The 25118-nt window shown below is 34.7% G+C and overlaps 1 protein-coding gene across 5 annotated transcripts in view; it reads right to left on the bottom strand.

The window, feature by feature from the left end:
* Positions 1-25118, bottom strand: part of PPP3CA (protein phosphatase 3 catalytic subunit alpha) — a 280082-nt gene that overhangs the window by 80750 nt on the left and 174214 nt on the right. For all 5 annotated transcript variants that reach the window (XM_017958529.3, XM_021938664.2, XM_031664405.1 and 2 more), the window contains one exon: positions 7469-7593. In XM_017958529.3, coding sequence (XP_017814018.2) covers positions 7469-7593 — 125 coding nt within the window. The remainder of the gene's footprint in view (positions 1-7468; positions 7594-25118) is intronic.

Genomic DNA, 25118 nt, shown 5'->3' with positions numbered 1-25118 from the left:
TCACATTTCAGAGAAGATATTCATAAACTATTATTAATATCAATGGGAGGAATGTCTCCAATTTAAAATGTCTAAGGCTGTACCTTAATCTGAAAGTTATATATGTAGTTTTCCAAAGTAGTCATTAATTTAGGATGTCTAGTTTGGAATATGAATGGATATGAAAACTCCTTTAAAAATATATTTGCATGTTGAAATTGCTATTTTGAATATATTTTATTTATATGCTGGGGGAGATAATACATGTTTTGAAGGCACGTAGGCTACTTTTTTTTAAGTTTTTTTTTTTTTCTTTAAGAAAAGTATAATATATCCAGTGAAATGTCCGTAACTCAAATCACAGGTTAATTAATTTTTACACAAATCCCCTGAAACCACTACCCAGATCCAGTTACATTTCAGCATTTAGAAGGCTCCTTTCAGCCTCCTCCTAGTCAATATTCTTTTGGAAATGTCATTATAATTCTGACTTCTTTGAATTAGTTTTGCCCGTAACAATTTGTTTTAAGGCAAAGCTCTACCTCTCCAATTAAAATCTAAACTGCAACTTTTTAACCCCACTCAAATACCACTAGAGGAATCACATTCTAGGACCCACATTTTCTTTTTTTGCTATCTGTTGAGACCTTTTTCTGACATTAGCATGTGGCTTTATCCCTTCCAGTCTTAATTGCCATAGTTCTCTCATAACTGAAACCTCAAAGCGGGATATATAAATGCACGATGCTAAATATTTCTATCCTACATATTTATACCTTTTAAATGATGCAACATACATTTAATATCCCTGATTATTTAATGCATATAAAGCACCTAGTATATGATAGGAGTTGAGGAAATATTAGTTCCTTTTCTGTAAATGAAGAAGGAAAGAAAGGAGGGAGGGAGGCAGAGGAAGGAAGGAAGGAAGGAAGGAAGGAAGGAAGGAAGGAAGGAAGGGAGGGAGGGTGGGAGGGGAGAGAAACAAGGAGAGAGAGAGAAATAGAAGGCCGAGAGAGTGAGAGAGCGAGAGAGAATATAACTCAATTTCTAAATTCTTGGCTCAAAATACCCTAAAAATAAGTCTTTTCACATTTTATTTCCTTCTCCCCTGTGACAAGAATAAAATATCTTCCCAAACATTGACTAAAACCACAAATGCAGCCAATATGGAAGAAGTGGCATGGTAAATGAAAGGGCAAGGGTGGACTGGAGGTGGAGCCCTGCCAGCCTTCTCCCTCAACATCTGGTGGGAGAGAGCTGCCAAGTACAACACTGTCTTCCCTACAACTATTTTACCATCTAAAGCTCTAACATTCTGGAGAACTGAAGATCTTCAGCAAATCATAACCTGATAGCTTTTTACAAAAGGGAAGTCTCTTGTAAAAAAATCACAATCAATGAAAGCAGCAAAATACAATCAGTTAATTGTTTATTTTTGTCTATGTGGTATCAGATGGCTAATTTGAATCAAATTTTCAGTGAATTAATTGGTTAAGGTAGAAACAAAGGGCTGTGTCACACCGGCCTTTTCTGCATGGTGAGATGTAAATGAGGTGCGCTAATCACTTCAACTGGACCCCTATTGTCTTTCTATTCTGACTCTTAATTAAACAAATATTTACACTTTAAGGTTAGTTTAGGTTACTCAATATGAAAGACTGAGCATCCTCTAGTTTTGAAATTAATTTTTTGCCACAGACATAGCTTTCTCCTGTTTAATTTTCTCCTATCTTCCCCAATGAAGCAGCACTAAGAATACAATTTTCTTCGTTAGTTTAATTGGTTCACTGATAATAACAGTGCAATGATTTACTTTGTAATTTATGCTTTTAATGATAAGTAGTCTTGAAAATTGCATAGAGAAGTACAGAAGGATGTAAAAGAGGAAGCAAGGAAGTAAAAAATAAAATGGACAGCTTTAGGTATATATTAATCAGCTCTTTACTCGTGCTGTGAAACATTCCAATCAAAAGTGCTGCCTCTCAATCATTGGACAATTAAGTGAAGAATTTGCATCAGTTGGGAAAAGATCCAAACTCCTGAAATGTCAAATGTAGCTCCTCTAAGACATCACTTGCCTGGTCTGACAGGTACCTAGATAGGCAGCAGTGGAAGAGCAATGCACTATAAAGACAACTGGCTACAGGGGGACAGCCAGGCAATTTCTTCCTCAAGTCTGTGGCATTACTCTATTGCCTAACATCTCTTGTGGTGCCACTTGCTTGTTATTCTCAGGCAGAAGCATGGAACATTGTATGGTTTGCTGTGGTTCATTCTGATCTACGAATTCACAGCTAATAAACACAACTCTTCACACTTAAACCTGCTTGAGGCCTGGAGTTGAGATCTGGATCTAAGTTGAGAAGCCAGCTCACTTCTAAGCTCAAGGCAGTGTAGTGCAAAATGGCTAGAAAGGGAGTTTGAGGAAGTGAATAGAAGGAAACAGCTGTGCGTGCCTGTTTGCAATTCTAAGTTTTTCCTTGTGTTCTCAGAAAAACTACTCAGCATAGACTTATATATACACATATGCTTGATCAAAGAGATTAGGTAGTATAACGCAATCATCGGAAAGAGCAGTATTTGGTGTAAGACAAATTATTACTCAAAACAAAATCACCTCTTTCATCACTACTCAAAAGCTTGCTTGTCTTATTTGGGCTAACTTTGTGGGAAACGATTTCTAATTTTGGCAAAAGGAGGAGAAGACTGGGGTGGGGGTAATGCATAAAATGAGCTCTATGTACTGCCCAGAGCACATTACCTAGTGCTTATAAATATACCCAGCAGAGACTGTTTGAAATCTGAAATTACCCTTCAAAGCTGACTTGGTAAAAATTAAACTGAAGTGCTCCCCTTTGCCCAGAGGATAGCCAAAGGAGAATACCTGCAGTGGAGCCCTGAATTATTGAGATGAATTGAGATCCTTTTGAAGCCTGTTAGGATAATACACACTGGAAAACTGAGCTCTTATTTTAGGATTTTTCTTAAACCAACAGTATCATACTCACCGAAAACATTTTATATTTAATGCTTTGATCTTCAGATTATATAGACAGGGAGAAGGCTGTGTGTACATGTTTGTACAAGCATGGGTGAATATAATAGTGTGTACCTGTTTCTGCATTACTGATTTTTTTTTGTGTGTGTGTGTGGTGCTTTGTGGTACATGTAATGAATATACTATGGCAAAAGCCTGGGGTTAATGGAAGAACACAGGCTTTGAGTCTCAGCACTGCCATTTACCACGTGTGACCCCCGAGCCTCAGTTTCTACACTCATAAAAGAAACATATTTACATGTTTCTTCCAAAGCTGTCAGGAATAAATGAGGTCATTTAAACCATGAAACAATAGCATTTACAACATGCTAACAATGTCAGTTTCTTTAATCCACAATAAAAAATCCTTAAAGTATTTTCAGTAGGTACATTTTATAAAAATGTCCATGCTGTTTTACATACGATATCAATGAGCCATTCCAAAGCCCCTGAAAGGTCACAGTCTAATTAAAATGGAACATTTCACATACAAGCCATTTTGTCATTTTTGTATGTATGTGGAAAGTCCCTGGGTTGTAGTCTCAGACTCTTGAAGTTTAATTAAAGAGCTGTTTTTGAAGATGAGGACTCCAATACATGCAACTTAGAACTTTTAAATACCCCATAATTCCTACACTTGATATGTCACCAACATCCAATTTGATCCTTTGCTTGAATTTCAAAAGGAACACACTAAACAAAACATAGCAAATTTCATAGTTCAAATATCTAGATTAATTGTAGACTTTTAAAAAATGCTGAGGAACAAATTAGTGATTATTGCTACTTGATATCTTTTTTTTCTTTTTTAGATGGAGTCTTGCTCTGTCGCCAGGCTGGAGTGCAATGGCGCGATCTTGGCTCACTGCAACCTCTGCCTCTTGGGTTCAGGCAGTTCTCCTGCCTCAGCCTTCTGAGTAGCTGGGGCTACAGGTGCATGCCACCACGCCCAGCTTACTTTTGTATTTTTAGTAGAGATGGGAGTTTCACCATGTTGTCTAGGATGGTCTGGATCTCTTGACCTCGTGATCCGCCTGCCTCAGCCTCCCAAAGTGCTGGGATTACAGGTGTGAGCCACCAGGCCCGGCAACATCTTTACTTAAAAAAAAAAAAAAAAATTCTAAAATGCTCTAATTAAAAAAAGTTTAGAAAATTTCAGGTGATTTGAGGACAGAGATTCAGAAGCTTGCACTCTTCAAGTAAAAAAAAAAAAAAAAAAAAAGAAAACAAACAAACAAACAAAGGTAAATAAAGAACAATAAGATTAAAGAATATTTTCCAAAGATGGAGTTGGTGGGACAAAGAAGGAAAGTCCAACTATGCCAACTGTTACTCAAGCCACACATGATGTAGTACCCTATTAAAAAATTAATAAGCAAGTATTGTTGCCTTTGATTACCTTTGGAAAGACAAGAAGTTGTGAAAAATCACAAATGTTACAATAAAAAATAAATTCCAACGTAGCACAACATCATTTGACCGACAAAAATAATCACTCCAACATGATAGTCTCGGGATTTCCTCACTCAGAATGCAAGCTTCAAAGAAAGTAGAATGCCTATTTCATTCATCCTCAAAAACTTTATTATGAGTGCTACAAATGTTAAATGAATAAGATGAATTTAAGAGTTACTAAAACAATTTTTAAAACGTTCACTTGGATTCTACGTAACCCAGGCCAGATTACAGGCTTACACACTTTGCAATTTGAGCACTTTGGGAGGTCAGGGTGGGAGAACTACTGGAGCTCAGGAGATGGAGACCAGCCTGAGCAACTTAGTAAGACCCTGTCTCTACAAAAAATAAAAATTAACTGGGCATGGTGGTGTATGCCTGTGGTCCCAGCTACTTGGGAGGCTGAGGCGGGAGGATCACTTGAGACAGGGAGATTGAAGCTGCAGTCAGCTGTGACTGTACCACTGCAGAAACTGAAGCTACAGAGAGCTATGACTGTGCCACTGCATTGTAGCCTGGGTGACAGAGGGAGACTCTGTCTCATTAAAAAAAAAAAAAAAAAAAAAAAAGAAAGAAAGAAAAAAAATTCTACATAACCCTAATTTTCAAGGAGAAGAACAGAAATCCTTGTCCTTCCATTGCTGTTTATTGCCTACCACAGTCTTCCTTAAACCTGGCCACATATGGAATCTTATGGCCATATCAGTAAATTGTGGCTCATGGGATACAAGTTGAAGGAATTGGGCCACTTCTGGGAAACATCCTTAAACAGGGTATGTGTATACCCTTCTCATTCTCCCTTTCCTCTTTGTTGAGTATTATGTGGAGAAATGATGGTTGAAGCTGATGTAGCCAACTTGGGTCACTAGGTTGTCTTTGGAACAAGGCCATGAAAATCAGAGCAAGAAAGCAGATGGAGCCTAGGCCCTGTCACCATGCTGTGCCACACCAGTGTTGGCTTGCTGTCTATGGGCTTTTCACACAGAAAAACTTCTATCTTGTCCAAACCACCATTATGTAGGGGTTTTGTTTTGTTGTTAATCCTGGCAGATACCAGTCCTAATGTGATATAAAGGTCTTACAAAATTAGTACTCAATTGCTTTTCCACTAGTTAAGCTGGTCAGGCTGGCCCCAAGAACAAAAAACAACGTTAGCAGAGTTCACTATTTCTTCCTCTGTACTTTCGCTCACTTTAATTTCCTTCCTAGCTAAATCTTACTTGTTCTTTGATTCAGTCTTCCCCAAACATGTGTGCTCTCAATATTCTCTCTCTTTTCTCTAATCCAATCACACTTATTATTTTGTATCTCTTTTATCACAAGGTTTTAATCATCCATTTAAATAACTGAACCCTGGATAATCACCTATTCCAGGCTTCTGATTCTATACAGATTTTTATGGTTCTGTTTTGCAACGTAGATTTAGGTTTCTAGAGAGCAAGAATGTATGTTACATTTCTTTAAATTCCTCGCAGTCCTATTCATAGTGCATATACATTTTCTATACTTGTTTATCAAATGGAGGAAATACCAAGAATTTATCTTGTCTTTTGAGATTTATATACCATCACCACTCCTTCTTCCCTCATCATCACCAGGAATAATTAAGAAATCTGTCATCTTTAAATGCAGACGGGATTATTATGCTGGTGGAAATCCATATATGTCTATATAAACTTTCTGTGTCTGCGTGTAGTCAGTGACTAAAGGTGAATTAAATAACCAAAAAATAAAACGGATACAATTTTATAAACAAAAGCTATTTAAGGATGACATGTTTTTCAACATTATACATCCCTTTAGTAAATAAAACACTGTAATAAAAATTTGGAAACATAGAATATTTTGCTACGATTATTATGAATATATGATGTTGGTGTGAGATTATAATGTTGATTTCTCTCTAATTAAGAGTAATCATTTTCCTTTTTAATGATCTTTTTTGATAGCACATGTCAGATACTATACATGAGGTCTGATTCTTTAAAACTTATTCAATTTCAAACCATTTCTTTCAATAAATTATTTATTAATACACCATGTTAGGCACCAGGAAGAACAAAGATATGAATAAAACAAGGTCTCTGCCTTTATTTTGAATGTAGTTTTACTTACCTAAAGCAGATGCAGATGGGAGGCTGTGGAAGAACCTCTACTTAAAGGTTATCTGTTTTGTTTTAATTAATGAGTTTGACAAATTACCCTAGTTAGATGACAGGTGCCAAAAAAGACAAAATATAGCAGCTGTAAGTGTACTCACACATACACAATCACAGACAGAGACACAGGCAGTTTGCTATCAATTTACAAAGGTAAGTTACTGTCTCACAATTATAAGGCATAAACATGCAAAGACATTCCTGCTTATTTGATCAACATTGATTAGTTCTTTCAATGGAAAATTGAATTATTTATTGTAAAACAAGATGTAATTTTTGCAAATTTGGAAATACGTAAAATGTACAAAAGGCAAAATCTTACTATTTACCTTTTTTTTTTGCATCTCTATTAAAAAATATGGGAATCAAGCTGGGCACGGTGGCTCACACCTGTAATCCCAGCGCTTTGGGAGGCCGAGTTGGGCGGATCATCTGAGGTCAGGAGTGTGAGATTACCCTGGCCAACATGGTGAAACTCTATCTCTACTAAAAATACAAAAATTAACCGGGTGTGGTGGTGGGCGCCTGTAATCCCAGCTACTCAGGAAGTTGAGGCAGGAAAATGGCTTGAACCCAGCAGGCGGAGGTAGTAGAGAGCAGAGATCATGCCACTGCACTCCAGCCTGGGTGACAGAGTGAGACTCTGTTTCAAAAACAAACAAACGAAAAACACATGGGAATCAACTGAAAATAGAATATGTAATACCCTATGAATTACGTGAATTAAATTTCATTGTTAGAGGTTTCCATAAGGCAATAACATTTATTGCTTTTATTTTTTTGAGATACTGTTGATCCATAACTGAACAGCAAAGAAGACATGATGTAGACTTACTTCGATACTGAAGTACCCTCTGTCAACATAGTCCCCTAAGAAGAGGTAGCGAGTGTTGGCAGGAGATCCCCCGACTTCAAAGAGCTTCATCAAGTCAAAGAATTGTCCATGAATGTCCCCACAAACTGAAAGAAACAAAATTCATTTTATGGTCATATTATATTAGGACTTTGAATTAAATAATAAAATCACAAAATTTTAGAGCCAGAATTAATTTCAAGTTTATCTAGGCCAAAACATTCTTTTGCAGAACAAGAAATAAGACAGAAAAGCTAAGTATTTTGCTCAAGTTTCCAAAGTTAATTAGTGGCAAACCTGGCTCTAATGTCTGAGTCTACTAGTATATAGACTAACTTAAAAAAAAAAAAAAAAAAAAAAAGAAGAGAATAACAACAATAATAGCTATCATTGTGCACTTAAAAATTCCGTATGAGACACTGCCAGGATGTTTATACACATTTTTAAATTTAACCCTAATAATGCCAAGAAATATGTTTTCATTTTGCAGGTAAGAGATGACACCAAAGAATGGTTCAGGAATTTGGCATAATCTATGTACAACTGAGGTCTGAATACATGGCCACTAAACATTACTGCCTCCTGAAGAGAAAGAAATGTGGATATGTATCATAAAACCTGCATTTCACTGAATCTAAAATGTTATCCATTGTAAGACACATCATTAGTTTACGTACCACTAAGAAAGGAAAAAAAAAACCCTCAAACTTAAATTATAAAGGAGCATTTTAAAAAAATGTTAAAGTGAAAAAAAACTACAAGTATTAAAAGCTGTGAAACATTTTTTGTGTACAAAAAATTACTGGGAATTGGTATTTCTTAACATTCTCACTTTCTCTTTTAAACCAAGTTTCTTGGAAGAGCTATTTTGTCTCTTTTGAAAACTCACTTATTTAGTACTTATTTCATTTCTACTTTCAGAACTTTAAAAATAATATTTTTATCTCTATTACACAGATAAGGAAATAATATAGCTTAGAGAAGTTATGTGGCTTGGTAGGGTCACTGCTAAAAATAAATGACCCAGGGCTTAAATTCAGATTCACCTGATCCAAAGCTTTTTCTGTCAGCTACCACATTATGGTATCTTTGATATTTTTATATATTTATATTAATATATATGTGTGTATGTGTATATATATTGTGTAATATTTTTAAAATTTTGTGCTTGAATGGTGAACATGATGTGGCTGCTTTTGCAACACTAAGAGGTACATAGAATGAATGCATTCGTGAATAAGAAATCAGGAGGCCAAAAGTAGATCTTAACACATTATATCCTGCAATTACAAGCAAGTTATTAAAATGTTTTAAATTTTATTTCCTTACTTGACAAAACAGATCATAAGAAAAAAGAGTCAAGTGGGTTCAATGATGAAATAATTATAAAACAATGAAATAAAAATGTTACATGCTATAAATTCCTGTCTTTACTATCAAGAATTAGCTACTAAGAACCACAGCACTATAAGCATGAAGCAGGTACAGGTGGATTCCATTTTAGAATGTCTGCACTTGGTAATCTTACATACCAACAAAATTGATGTAAATAACAAGGAGCTTTAACTACTAATGCATCCCTTTGGTAGACTCCAATCATATAGCTTCTTCCCTCTCTTAAGCATGAGATACACAGTAGAAACATCAGAAACATATTCTCCCATTTTTGAAAAAATATGTTTTAAAAGACAGTTTATAAATAATTTTTTTTATTCTTAGAGCTGAGCAAATAAATCCATATTCTGAGGCATTAAGAAGTTGGTTTGTGAGAGACATATCATGTGCTTTCTTGTAATCATATGTGATATCTAACCCAAGGGGAAATAAAGAACACTGGATGAGATGGTCCAAGCACTGCCAGACATGGAAGCCAGTACCTGCTCTGGGGACTTTCACAGCTATATTTGGAGCTGTGAAAACTAACATAAATAGTAAAACACTTCTTAAAACTTTTATGTATTTTTATATATGTATGTATATATAATATGATATGAGCATAATAATTTTAAAAATATCCATCTTAAAATCTTAAGTAGCACATTTTTGTTACCGAATTTTTACATGGCAAAGATAAAGCTTATTAGCTAACAAGTAATAATATAATTACTCTTCTACCTATGTATCTATTAAAATTATAGTTGGTATGGATTACTTACCACAAGCACCACTTTCTCTCAAATTGTAGGAACCTTTTTATCTGTCATACATATGACATGTTTCAAACCAAAAATTATAAAACAGAAAACATATGGCTGGAAGCCATGCCTTCATGTGCTCTCCATTAGGTTTGGAAGTTGAAGGAAGGAACTTCAAGGGAACAAAATATGAAGCAAGACATTTCCTTGCAACTAATTTTATGCAGCCCTTCACATGTCAATAGGTGTGACGCTGACACTTTGTAAAGCCCATGTCTTGCTACTGGCTCTCTCCCTCTCCTTGTTGCCTAACAGAGAGGTGAGGGTCAAACACTTGTAAGTAAAGCTCAGGGAAAACAGGAAGCCAAGTGAGGAGCAAAGACACAGTCTTCAGATATTAGTAGGAATTTCTATGGCAAGTTTAACAGTCATATTTTAGGCTGGTATTAAAACATCCCCAAGACAAAATGGTTAATCAAAGGTATTAGAGGCAGTGTGGGGTATCATTTAAAGGCTTGGTCTCTGGATCCACACTACCCAGGCTCCAACCCTTGCTGTATTACTTACTATCTGAGTGAACTTGGACAATTTACTCAATTTCTCTGAGCTTTAAATATATTTATCTATAAAATGGGGGTGATACTGGTACCTGACCTTATTGGGCTATTGTAAGAATTAAACGTGTTAATATCATAACAGGCTTAGAAGAGTTTCTGGAGTCTAATAAGAATTTAACAAATGCTGTATCAAAGTGGCATTTCAAAATGGCTGTATTTAAAATGTCAAGGTCCCAGACAGAATAGAATTCTGGTGCTTGGAGGTGGGGGGAATAAGGAGTGGAAGGCATTTTGGAGACATTCTAAAGCATCTTCTTCCTTTCTCTCCCCCTTCTAGCTTCTTATATCCTTTTTATCCTTCCATTTTAATTCCTGGCCATGTCAGAAGATTCAAGGATAATTGCTTTTTACCTCTGTAATATGTAAATGACATAAATACCAAGACATTAATTTAGGTTGTAAACCGCGGGGTAGGCATTAAGCAGTTATAGCAACTAACATACAATTGAAGCATAATCTGGCAGCTAGAATGAAAAAAAAATGTCTCTAGACAATGCAAGCATTATGAGGGTATTTTTTTTCTTTTGCTGAAGGATAGGAGTACATTATCATGAATTTAGTTTTCTAAAAACAAAATTAATCTCTTCTTCCTGGTCTATAATAACTTTGTGATAAGAGATAATCTCAATGATTTACAAGATCACTGCAATAATTGGATTTTGGCTTGATGATATAAAATAGAAAAGAGTAATTGCTGTAAACTCTGCATGGAAAACAAAATACCCTGAAATCTAGTTACACATCTGATCATCACACTGTCACTGACTTTACCTTAGAATCGTCATAGGTCTTTTATAGAAAGACCACCTATCATAATGTTCAGTAAAGGAAAATGACGTGCATACATAATCACAGAAAAATTCAAAGCCCAATAAAACAGTAACTCAAAATAAAACATAATGAAAAAATGGAGGTATTTTCTTCCTCGAATTTTCATAGGCTGCCTTCCTTTCATCCATAAGGTCTCAGATACACATCAGATGCTCAGTAAGGTCTTTCTTGACCATCCTATATAAAGGTGCAAACTCTCTCCACTATCATCCTTTACTTTCTTCACAGTAATTATGCCACAATCAGCATTATCTAGTTGATTTATCTGCATGCTTGTTTCTTCTCTGATTTTTCCCACTGAAATACACACTGCTAAGCTCGATAACTTGTCAGTCTTGTCTGCCATATCCCCAGTGCCTAGACACTTGTGTGCCCAGGAGGCACACAAGAAACACCTGCCGTGCTAGCATTCTTCTGCTGGGCCTACGCCATGCTTAATTTGAAAATCCTTAACTAAGAGGGCAAAGATTTTGAGATGCCCTTGGGATTGACAGAAATTGACAAGTTTGTGGAGTTTGCTTTGATGGAAACCAAAGGCCTTCAACTTATCTGAGATTGTGCTGATTTTAAGCCTGTAAGTCACAGGTTTCAACACAGTGTGCAGCAAGTCTGGGGTAGAATGTGGAACCTCCACACATCTTACGGTTATTTTCCCACCTAATTCTACATCAGAACCACTGGGAGAGGTTTCGAAATTACAGATTTCTGGGCCCTGAATCAGAATCTCCAGAGATGCAGATTCACTAACAAGCTCCTGGATCTATCCTTATCTATTCAGTATGACTAAATACACCTATGCTTTTGAGCCTCTCATAGCACACACAGCCTTCATTCTGCACACTAGTATGGTCCTCCTCACAGGGCCTATGTGTGGAGGAGATGAACATTGGAAAGGCAACCTCTTTCATTGCTCATTCTAGGTCGCTGTGAGATTAGGACTTCACTATTATATGAAAGAATCATAAGTGATTGATGGCATCTAGGAAAGAGGGATGAACCTAAGAAGGGTGATAATACCACATGTCTTTGGGCATTTCATTGTATCTATTGTTCAGGCCTTGGATATTTCAGCTGTAAGATAAGGGATTTATCCTTAAATCCTATTATCTCATTCACCGTTTTGATATCAAATTTCAGGAAGAAAGTGGTCACCATACTGAAGTATCCAGGAGGTGCCCAAAAGGATGGGCCCATGACATCACACAGAGTAAAGGCTTGCCTGGCTATAATATCGACTCACTATTGGTCCCCTCCTCCATCTTCTTGGTTACCCAAGATACTGGTGTCCAAAGAGCAGCACAATATGCCAATGCCACTTGATGATACAAGCTGTCTGCTTGGTTGCTCAGGGCCCCCAAGTCTTCAGCAGGCTAGGTCCTTTTTTTATCTACTTTACTTGGCCTTGACAGCACTTCTTAAACAATCAGGCTCTGACAAATGTTTTGCCCTTAAGGCAAGCTCACACTTAAATGCTTCCCACATCCTCCTGGCTTCCCATTATTTGCTTCCCATTCCTAATTAGAACACTGGTAGGTAGGGTACCCAAATGCTTATGATGTTTAAAAAGCATCAAAAACATACATGCACAATACAAGTATTTAAAACACTCCTAGTGCTCTAAGAAAATATCCATCCATCTGGCTGCATCTTCCAAAAATTTTATTATGTCTTCAGCCAATTATTAACAGAACTGTATATACTTATGTCAGAAATGTAGAGAGTTATAGCATTTAACAAAATGAACACATTAAAGATATTGAAATAAAACATAAGTTTATTTTTCGGGAGCATTACTATTCATATCTGTTAGCAACCTGATATGACACAAATATTGATGGTTATTTTCCCTGTGAGAAACAACCTGCCATTTGTTTTGTACTGGAAAAGTAAGAACTATCAGATACACTGAGCAGTTTAATCTATTTGGTGCAATTAATCTAATACAATCTATCTTGGTAATTTCCCTAAGTGGGGTGACTCAGTAGTTCTGAATATGGCTCCTCTAAACAAACTCATCTTGCAAACTCAAAATATACAAGAGTGGCCAATATCCTGTGATGTTTATACACTATTACTTATCTCTTTCTATCAGAAAACACATGTCTTCTGCCTAAATAATCAACTACTAGTTAAGGTCTTAACTAATATTAATATTAAAAGGCCTTTTAATATTGCTTCCTTCCCTCCATGACTTTACCCCATTTTAAATAAAACTTTATCGGAAATAATTTTCACAAAGGAGTGGTGACAAAGACTTTTGATCTAAGTTGAAGCATTTTGAGGTTTGAAATAGGAACAGAAAAATAACATGCAGAAAGTATTTGTCTTTATTTCTTAGGGAAAGGAAGAGCTTCCCCCAACCCCAGTATCACTGTAGAAAGCAATAAAGCTTTGAAATCACAGGCATGGGGGTTCAAGTACATACAAACATAAACATAAATATTAAAGTGTATGTGCATGTGTGTGTATAAAACCACCCACCACAAAGGAGGAATTCAGAAACTAATGGGCGATGTGGTAGTCCAGGAGTCATTAAACAGAAGTTCAGGACTTTACTCACTATAGATTACAGCAAAGTAGCGCTGAGGAGAAAAAAACAATAAGAAGCAAGGGCAGTGACAAGGGACTCTTTGTAGTTAGCAGAGTAAGCTCTTGCAATACACAAATTGGACAATGAATCAGTCACGGGGCAAGTCTAAGAGTCCCTAAAACCAATGTGCTTCTAAGTAGAGAAGATAATAGCCAGCATATGGAGGACAAAGAGGCCTTTGAGAATAGAATCTTGGCAAAGGAGAGGGGACAAGTCAGAAAGATAAACATGACCAGAACCAAGAATTTGCCTTGCATCTTCTTGTCTAGAGAGACGCTGGTAACTCTTTAATGAGAAGGGACAGGTGTTCAAAACAAGAACCAATCTTGTTTTATATAAGTGTTAGGTATGCAAGTCTAAATAAATTTAGCAAATCTACAAATAAATATATCTATATTATAATTTGATTATTTTTTCAAAGAATTCTATTGTTTCTAAGTTCATATTGGCAATTAAATTAGTGCATTAGAAAATGTAAACCAAAGTAGATAATACTGAACACTTCAGGATAAGGTTCCACTATAAGGACTATACAAATAATAGCTTGAAAAGAACTCAGATACAACTATCACCCTGAATAGAAGAAACAAATCTAATGTAATATAAAATATACATTTTCATATAAAATTACTTAACAATATCTTTCACTTAGTGCAAAGACTTATACATGTGGTCCTATTTACTTGCCTATATGAAAGGGAAATCTGTTAAAGAACATCATTGGGTCAACTTCTTAACACTGAGAAAAAATTTTGTAATATCATATAATTTTAGGTTAAAGAAAGTTTATACAAATTAGGTTGTCTGGGGACACAGGAGTATGTTGTTAAAAGTTGTGAAACAACACATTTACAAATTGCAAATGAAAACTACATTTTTAATGTATCAGCATTTCAAAACTGTTTGGCAAGACTGTGTCAATACTATGATTTAGAAGTCAAGTGCTCTTAATTCTTGACTCATTATTTATTTTTTTACAAAGACCTTTCAATTTCTCCAAAAGACTGGCTTTTATCATCTTGGAAGACTTGCATGAAGTAGAAAATCTTCTTATACAAGTTTTTCCAGTTCATACTAAACTAACAGATCACAATTTTTCCTTTAGAGAAGACGTTACTGAATCGTTTAGCAATTTTCACCATTGGAGTTCCTCACTACTTTCAGCTTCATTTACTTCAACCCAGTGTTTTTTCCATAACAGCCACAGTTTCCCAAGACAATAAAATCCCTAATGTTAAAGAACTAAATTGATGTCTAATTCTCAGCATGAGGAGATTAATTTATTGAATTTATTGATTTGGTTTTTGAATATTTTATTGACCAAAACTTTCTTCTTTTCCAAAATCTACAATTTTGCAGAGAAAGATGCAGAGAAAGATTTTGTTTAGAGGTTTTGTTAGAGGTTAACCACAGTGGGTACTACAAGTATATATCTGTTTCCTCCTGTTGATAATCCAGGCATATGGAACCATAAGTGGATGATAAGTTCAAGTACAAACCAGCTAGTCAGGTATGTGTAGTTCATTAACAGAATGCACAGACTTCTAAAATCAGACAATTCCTCAGATAAAGGTGACACTGCAGTTTATTACAGCATTTGCTTATATCTAGAAATCTGTATCTATCATAAACTAAAAAAGAAAAAATAACAGCATTCTAATTTACTAAAGAGGTATATTTCAAAATAATATTTTCTCATAGGGAATATTACTTTTTCAAAGGATAAATATGTTTTAGGTATTTTATAAAAAACAAACTGTGAATTATTAACCAGGTCACTCTGGTTTGATGATATAGAAGAATAATGAAAAAGCCTCTAAATCAAATCAAAATTTGCTAAATACAGAAATTTCTACCAGCACGTTTTTGGTAATAAAAAAATTTATATATATATATATGAAATTGCAAGGATTTTAAAAGAAACAATAAAGCTATAAAATCAAATACGAAATAATAATAGCACCAGTGCAGATTAATAGTGGTATTTTAAACATTTCTTTATATTTATGATGCTGTTTTATGAAGATAAACTGTTAGCCAATGTTAATGAGAAACAGTGCAGGGAAATTAAAAAAAAGAATAAAATATATTGTGGATTGTAATAGTCATTAACAATTACAATAGTCCAGTACTAAACACTTCATTTATCCCCTAAATCTCAGTTCATAACTGTAATCAGATGGAAACAAAACAGAAGAGTCTACATGTTAAAAACTATTTTATCAAAGGCCCAAGCATATACAATACCATCATATGACCACAGTGTACTATTCCAATCAATCAAAAGTAAATTAATGAAACCTATGTTTATGTTTTTATCCTAAAGATGAGTGTTCTCACCACTGAGATTTTTTGTTTGCAGTTTTTCTTCCACTGATTGAATACTTTAAAAGATTTAATTTATTGAATAAGGAATGCATTTTTCCATCTGATATCACTATTTTTCCATTTTAGCACCAACCAATATTATAATAAAGATGCCTAATTATTAAGGGTTCATAATAGCATCATAGCATTACATAAATTATAGTCATGGTTGTGGTGCCAATATATAATTACAATAAGTAAGTAGATATAACATTTATGACAGTATTTAATTAAACTTGTTCATCTCTCTGTTCTTGTGTCCAAGTTTGGTCAGTCCTGGAAACTAGTAGCTATTTGATATGTGAATTTATTTACATTATGTAGTTTACAAGGTCCTTGATTATCATCACCAGCCCATCAAGAGTATTGGATGAACATTATAAGTTGATATAATTTCAGTCGAATGTATACAGATTTGATTAGTACATATAAACTACATATAAATATTAATAAGTTATTATTAATAAATTACTAATTTTCACTTTAGAAATACTCATCTCAAGTTTCACTTTTAAAAATACTCATCTCAGGTTTCAGATTAACTCCCTCTAGGGCCCTGAAAGATGGACTGTCATTACTGTCCAGATCTGGGGTGTTTGGCTATGCCTTAGTGTTTCCATTTTGGGCCTTCCAAGCCTATGTTTCTAGGGCTTTTAAAAAATCTTAGTGTTTCTTAACACCGTGTCTCAGTGTTCTTTCATTTCTGGCATTTTGCTTTTTCCTGGATATGTTATTTCACCCTTTGGAGAGGCAGTATAGTGCAGTTGTTAGGAACTAAGACTATAATGCCACACTGCTTGGTTCCAAAGCCAATTTCCACTACCCAATCAGCTGAGTGACCCTGGAGAATTAGCTAATCTCTCTTTATCTGTTTCTTCATGTGTAAAGATGAACATCAAAATAGCACCTCCCTTAAAGGACTATCACGAAACCAGAATTATAAATTAAGTTATAATTGAACATCATTTACTTTAGTATCAGTACATACTACACACCTGACACTTACTATCATAAGGGTTTGGTATTACTCTTCTTCTTCACTCAGATTTTTTTTGGAACATTATCATCAAAATTGCTCTCTGTTAGTTTCTGGTTTTTATGTTTATTTCTCCTGTTTGTCCTTAGTCAATAAGCGGTGGCTTCCTTTTTAATTACTTTCTTATTCATTCTGCTTGAACCAGTTTTCACTGTCTACAGAATGCATAGACTCTCTAATTTGCTTTTCCCAATCTCCTCCTTTGCATATGCACACTCTGTTCTTTTTACTACATTTTTAAAGGATTTTACCATCATGCTCAGTAAATTATGACTTATATAAGTGGAACAAGAGAGGTATTTGTAAAAGGCCTCAACTGCCTCATCTATAAGGAGACTCAGAACTTACAGATTTTTTTTTTTTTTTTTTTTTTTTTTTAAATAATGAAGCAATGTAAGGAAGAAAAGAGCTTGGCACATGGTATGTACTAACAAAATGTGAAACAGCAGACAGGGCAGTTATTTCAGACATTGTCTACCTAAGAAACATTTTGAATGTTCTGCAAGATTTAGATAGATGAATTAAGCATCTGTAATCAATGTGGCCATGAGTAAAATACACAGAAAGTTGTTCTATATTTTTCCACTTTTTATCCAAATGTATGTTATCATATATTGAAAGCTATTAAGGCTGAAATCAAATAGACTAGGTCTCATACTCCACAATTTCCATTTTGTAAGAGTGGAAATATCTCTAAATGGCTGTGGTGATACTACCAATCTTTCAGAGTGGCAGCACCATGACGAGTTTCCAGTGAGTCTCATTTTCTTTTGTAGCAAAGCTCATTTACAAGACCACTGTGTTCCACAGCTATGTAATGGCAGTAATGTTTCAAAAGCTGGAAGTGACATAGTAAACAGAAGTAATGTAAGACATTTCACCAAATGGATTTTTTGAAAAACAAAACAAAACAAAACTTTCTTAAATTTATGGAAAACTCTGTTAAGAAACATTTTCTATGTAGGGAGAAGAAAATCACCCCTCTTCCTGGTCATGATAGTCCTCACATTTTGACAATTTAAAGGTTTATTTTGTTTTTAATATTTTAAAATCTTAAGGCAAGCAAGGAATGACATTTAATTCCAAAGTCCACATATTCATTATTAATTTGGCAATTATAGGCAGTGGGAATATCAGCAGAAGGGTTTTGACTAAAACTGACTTTTAAGTATTCAGCTCTATCCAATTTCCAGTAAGTGAACAAAGCTAATAAGTGCTATTCTTAAATGGCAATATTTAAACGCCTTAAGCAAAAGAAGGATTAGACTGATTATTCACTATCACTTCCCTCAGGAAAAATATGTAAGCTTACTTGTTATGTGTAGCATATTTGGAAATTAAATATGTAATTGTGAATTGACAAATTATTAAAATATTATTCAGACATACTTGAACAGGTTCATTTAAAATTTAAGAAAACGTGTTAAGAAAAAGTGTTATCTGAAAAATAATTCTGACAAAGGCATTGAGCCCATTTATTAATTCTGACTAGATTTTAAAAATCTATCTTTCATATCCTTACATATGTTTCACTAGGTAGATATTCCAGAAATATTTATTCAGTTAAATATCCAAACAATGAATAAAACACTGAAACATGAAATATTTACTAAATATTCTGTATTAAAAGATGAATAAACACTGGAGACTGGTTGATGTTTCACTTGTGCTGGATTATACTGGGATAATAACAAAAATAAAAATATGGCCTCAAGAAGGGCACACTTGAGAAGATGTAGATATAAACAATGGTACTGAAAAGCATCAGCTTCCTGACATCAGTGGATTTCCCTTTCTGTACTGGAAATTTCTATGGGTTTAGGCCTTAGGTCTCACATTGATGTCTGATACGGGCAAATCATTTTATTGCCTGTTTCCATCCATCACATTACTCAACAGAGGTAGAAGCATATATAATTTTTCTAAAACTAATTGTTAAATTATAAATACTTTACATTTACTTTTAATAATGATGTTTTCATTTTGAAATTCCAAATTACATTAAGAAAAGGAATGAGATTGTTTTCTTTGTCCAAAGGAAGCATAAATCTAAAAATTTGAGAACTTAGATAAGATTATCTTAAATTTGCATGTCAGGACTAATGTTGAATTGAAGACACTATGTAAAAGTTTTTTATATGCCACAGTGAGATGAATCATCATTTTTGTTTATCTCTATGAAACAATTAGGTGTCACTGTATCTTAAACTGACTTAAATCATAATATCCATAAAGTCTTTGAATATTTTGAAAATTTACATATTTGCTTGTCTCTAGTTTAAACATGAATCACGTCTTAAGTTTCTTGTTTCTTCAGTATACCACAAAAATCTAAGGAAACTATGCAAAAATCATGTTTGCCTAACATGGTATATATGGCATATAAACTGAGTGATCACAGAAAATTAATACAGGTGTTTGGAAAACATAAAACAGCTGCTAGCTCATAATAAATTGTGATTCATTAGCAATCCTAATTTCAAATTTAAATTTTTTTCAATTAAAAATGATGAGTGTTGTTTATATATTAGAATTGCTAAAAAGATCAATCAGGATTATCAATCAACTCTTCTACCTTCCTTTGACAAAATACAGAAAATTGAAAAACATGTTCATAATATGTATTTGATAAGTTATTAAACTTCTTACTGAGAAAAGTTTGCCTTATAAAACGACGTAATTTCTAGCTGCATTGCCTTTTTATTTAAAGACACAAAGGTGTCTTTAAAAAATATTAAATCTCTTAGTTATTAGTGATGTCACAAATCTGAAATACATTTTACAAATAACACTTGATTTCCCTACAAAGTTATGATATTTTATATAAAGTTAAGATGTCAGAACAGAAAAATGTTCTAAAACTCTAAATAATAGCTAAGTACACAAACTAGGATATTTTATTTCATTTTAATTAACAGGTGGTTATTAAGTACCTGCTATGCCACAGGTGTAACAGAGAATAATAAAAAAAAATAGTCATTAGTTTTTCAAACTTGTTGGAGACATAAGCCTATACGAAATAATTTAAAAATAATGAGTAACTTTACAGTTACAGCATACAAATATAACTGATTTTCTCAAGGAACACAGAGTATGCTTGGGATATACAGACTTACACATATGAACAGAAAACAGATGGGGCCTCCAGCGGGTTAACTGCTCCTGATCTGGTCTTTTATCAATAAGGAGAAACTGACATTTGATCATGGACTCTTCTCTGTGGTCCATACATACGTGAAATGTGAACTGCTAAAACAGTTTCAGAAGAATCTAGTTTAGAGGCTCTCTAGCATTTCAAGTGTCTCAGAACTTGATAAAGGGATGAAATCTGACTTTACTCTCTGTCCCCTGCACATGTTCCTGGGAAGTCATAGGAAATAAAAACATAAGGCTTGAAATGGTTGCTGCAGCAGGTATGGCAAATATGACTCTTTCCTTCTGTTTCATGAGAAAGTAATTTTTCTCTCAGCAATGCTAAGTCATCCTGACCTCTTCTGACTTTTTCTTTGGAATAGTGAGAGGAACCAAAGACCAGTGTGACTGAGGTCACAACACTGGCTTCAAGGATGTTCTGTGGAGTGGAAGGGTTCTTGAGGAGTGTCAGGGTCATTAGTACAGGAAGCTATATTTTTATCTATTTTTATACCTTGGATTTCCATGTAAGAGTTCTTTGTATGTGTATATGTGTACACAGGTACATGTGTGCATATGTGCACACATACTTATGTTACAGATGTGATACAGGGTAGATTCTGCTGCTTACAAAAGGCTTTGGAATACTATAGGTATAGATAGTAATTCTTACAGGGAATCAGAAATTAAGGAAATAAAGGTTGGCTGACATTATAAAAGAAGACTTAATCAAAAAGAAGTGACTTGCAGCATTGATGAAATTTGTCATAAACTGAAAGACCTCTAGGCAGAAAGGTGCAAATGAATCAAAATAAGTGGATTGCAAAAAACAAAACACTGGATTGAACAGAGAGCATATGTGAAACATCTAGAGATAAATCAGAGAAGGATGGTGACATTATATTATAAGGGTCCCAAATTCTAGCATAAGGTATTTCAAGGAGAGCAATTCCAGTAATGTTTAGGGAGATAAATCTGGCAATTCTATGCAGAATTCAATGGTGAAGAAAAACTGAAACAAAAAAAAAAAGTTGGTTTTAATTTGAGGTTTGCTGCATTACTATAGTCACAACACAATGAGGTCTGGTATTATGATGGTGGCAGTGTGAAAAGATAAAAGGGCCAAAGAGAACTTCCTTTGACTTCTTCAAGACAATTATAAATTAAATAGTAAGTGAAGCCATTCATCTCTCCCTTGATTCAATAAATATTAAATGCTTACTACATTCTTATAATATCCCATTGTGTTAGACCCCAAGAACATTAACGGAAGTAAACATCTAATGAGGGATGCTGAAATAAATAATTAATAATACTAGAGTACAAGCTATAAGGGCAGAAATTTTTCTTCTTCTTTGTCTATTGTTGTATTCCTAGTGCCTAGGATACTGCCTGGCACATAGGGGATCCTCAATAAGTATTTGCTGAATGAATGAAGGAACAATGCAATAGGCATTGTTCATGGTGGACTCATTCATCATGCTCATCAATGGTGGACTTGATGAAGTCTCCTGGAGGATGAGGTACTTAAGTGGAAACTTGAAGAATGAAGGGAAGTTAGTCACAGAACAGCGGGACATGAAAGGGAATGTTGCTCACAGTAGAAACAACATATGTCATATTATAGGAAGTGAAAGATCTATAAACTTGAAGTCTAGGTGTGGAATGAAAAGAAATGACGCTGTAAAGATTAACAAGGGACAGGCCAGGCGTGGTGGCTCACGCCTATAATCCTAGCACTTTGGGAAGTGGAGGTGGGCAGATCGCTTGAGCCTATGAATTCGAGACCAGGGCAACATGGTGAAATCGGATCTCTACAAAATATATAAACAAAACAAAAGATTAACAAGGGATAGATAATCAGGGTCTTGTCATCCAGGCTAGGAAGCCTGAGTTTCATCCAAACAGGAGCCGTGGAAGAAATCTGGGCACATGAAGACTCTACCTTGCTTCTGGCAAGTAATTATACCTATCTAAGCCTCATTAGGAGATATACCTAATGTAAATGACGAGTTAATGGGCGCAGCACACCAAAATGGCACATGTATACATATGTAACAAACCTGCACATTGTGCACATGTACCCTAGAACTTAAAGTATAATAATAATAAAAAAAAGAATAAGGACAATACCATATCCCATACAAAGTGGTTGTAAAGATAAAAAATTCGATAAAGTTGTAGTAACTGGTACAGGACAGTACTTTGACAGGAGACAGCTAGAATAATTGGTACAGGTTAATACTTCCACAGAAGGTAAGTTCCCTATTCCTACTATACCACAGCTCTCTTTAGCACCACTTGATTACAACTGTCCCCTTAATAAATGGTTACAATAATATTTCAGTGTTAAAATATCACTAGCATCAGGCTAGTCTTTTAAAGAGTTTTGTATATCTTATTTTCTATCTTGCCCTCTTTAACTGAATGCTAGGTAATGGGTAGCTGATGGTCCCAAGTTTACATCTGTAGATGTAAAGTGCAAGCAAGATAACACTGCTTTTTTATTTACCACTTTTCACACAATATGACCAAATTAGAAAAAAAAAAAAAAAAACCCTGCAGAAATATTTAAAATAGAAATTACATATTAATAAATTACACAGAAATAACTATGTTGGGCTGGGTGTGGTTGTTCATGCCTATAATCCTAGTACTTTGGGAGGCCAAGGCGGGGAGATCAGTTGAGGTCAGGAGTTGGAGCCCAGCCTGGCCAATATAGTGAAACTCTGTCTCTACTAAAACAATACAAAAATTAGCCAGGCATCGTGGTGCATGCCTGCAATCCCAGCTACTTGGAAGGCTGAGGAAGGAGAATAGATTGAGCCCAGGAGGAGGAGGTTGCAGTGAGCCAAGATCGTGCTACTGCACTCCAGCTGGGGCTACAGAATAAGACTCGTCTCAAAAAAAAAAAAAAAAAAAAAAAAAAAAAAAAAAAAAAAAACAAAAAAGAAAGAAAAAAAAGTAACTGTATTGGTGTTAAGGAGCACATTTTATTACCATGCTTTTAAATTCCCATCATTTACAGAGCCCTTTCACATTGATATTCATTATTAAAGTGGCTAAACATTCACAGGTTACTAAATTATTAATTGATGCACATTACATCTCGCTTACACTTTACATCTACAGATGTAAAATACTCTTTTCACTGTCTGTAAATACAATGTACTTCAAATGAAGCAAAGGGTTTTGAAGTATCTTAAAACACAGAGATTCAATTCATCAAAGCCTCAAAGCTAATGAAAAAGTCTAAATGCTCATTAGCACATAGGCAGGAGGGTATAAGATACTATAGAAACTTAAGTCACTCGCAGGATCTTCTCTTAAGCTCTTTGCAAATCCCGCCATTCAAGAACATTACTAACCGTATCTTTCCCTCGTAAAATGCAGTAAAATATAAACACTGCCTTCAGGCACAAATGGATCTGAGCTTAAACGAAGCCTGCCTCTAATTTTCACTCTTTATCAACTTCTTTCTGCACTTTGATCTTATTTTCACCGACTGCACTTGCACCTACTCCAGTCAGGGGCTTATAGCTACATCCAGCCAGCTCCATAACCTAAAAGGTAGATCCACCAATTCCAGCAAAACTAAGCCATGCAATAAACGTGACTGACCCTCTGAAGGTCCCCTGCACACTCATGAGTCAATCTCTGCATCCAGGGAATGGTGCATACTGACTGGCCAGTTCTGGGTTATGTGTTCACTCCCTCTTGCTGGCAGGAGGAAGGCTAAGCCTAGTATCCGAAGAAAAGGGATTGGGAAAAATATTCCAGGCAACGATCGCAAACAGGGGTTTGTGCATTTTTTGAGAAGTAAAAATTCTTATATATTTCTCTTTATCATAAAGATCATTGCAGTAGTCATTCGAATACCTTGGCTAGAGGTCAGGTTCTCACTTCGGCAATCTTGGCAAGACCTGAAAAACTCATTGAAACCATTTAATATTCACTCCACCTAGTTTCTGCATAGAATTTATAATAGATTCATTTATATTACAGATCCAAATCCCTGAAGAATATCACATTTTATTCTTTAGTTTATCTGAAGCCATTCTTTCTGGCTATTAAGTCATCACCTCATCACTTTCTTCTCACTTTCAATGGAACTTGCTTTCTTTTCATAGATACTTTTTTTCATAGGAAATAAACATGCATACTACATGGTAGGGGGTAGGAAGAGAGATGTACAGGTAAATTTATACACAATATTTTAAAAGTAAAAGCCAAAATGAAATTCATATGCTGAGGAATCTGCTAGAATAATGCATGAGCTAAATTAACACATGTAATGAACTACTGTGAAAGGTCAAATCTCACAATGTAAAAATTGTGAATGCCAAGAGATTACTCTTTTCCTACTGTAGTATCCTGTGATGTCTAAAATATGGTGAAAACATTTTAAGTACCATGACTCATGTCTCTGAATATGGCAGTAGTTTTCATACAAAGATCAAGTGTTAAAAAGGCATGGAAAACTGGAAATGAAACAACTATATAAAAACCCACTTAGGGGATGATCTAATCTTCGTTGATTCAAATTCCTGTAAGGATTAGAAAATTCTAAGTTAAGTACAATTTTCATATTTCTCTTTCCACAGTTGTCATTAATATGGTATTCACAAAAGACTTTTTTACTAAGATACAAAAGAGATGAATTTCCTTAATATTTCTGCCATTATGGCTTCTTACTTATAGTCATAATTCTGTATTTAAGAAATCAAGACTGATTATTTTGGAAATACTGATCATACAGACACACAGATTACAATAATAGACATCTACTTATGATGCACCTTTTATTCATGGCATCTTCAAACACTTTAAAAACCTGACGAACTTGTATTTATCCACCAGTAAAGCTCTCAAGATAATACCTATTGGCTACACAAAGTAAACTTAGTTAAGTATCTCAAACAGA

This window comes from Papio anubis, chromosome 3 (genome assembly GCF_008728515.1).
Source record: "Papio anubis isolate 15944 chromosome 3, Panubis1.0, whole genome shotgun sequence".
Classification (NCBI taxonomy): domain Eukaryota; kingdom Metazoa; phylum Chordata; class Mammalia; order Primates; family Cercopithecidae; genus Papio; species Papio anubis.
Note: the sequence above shows the minus strand (reverse complement) of the source record. Positions and strands in the feature narration are given on the sequence as shown.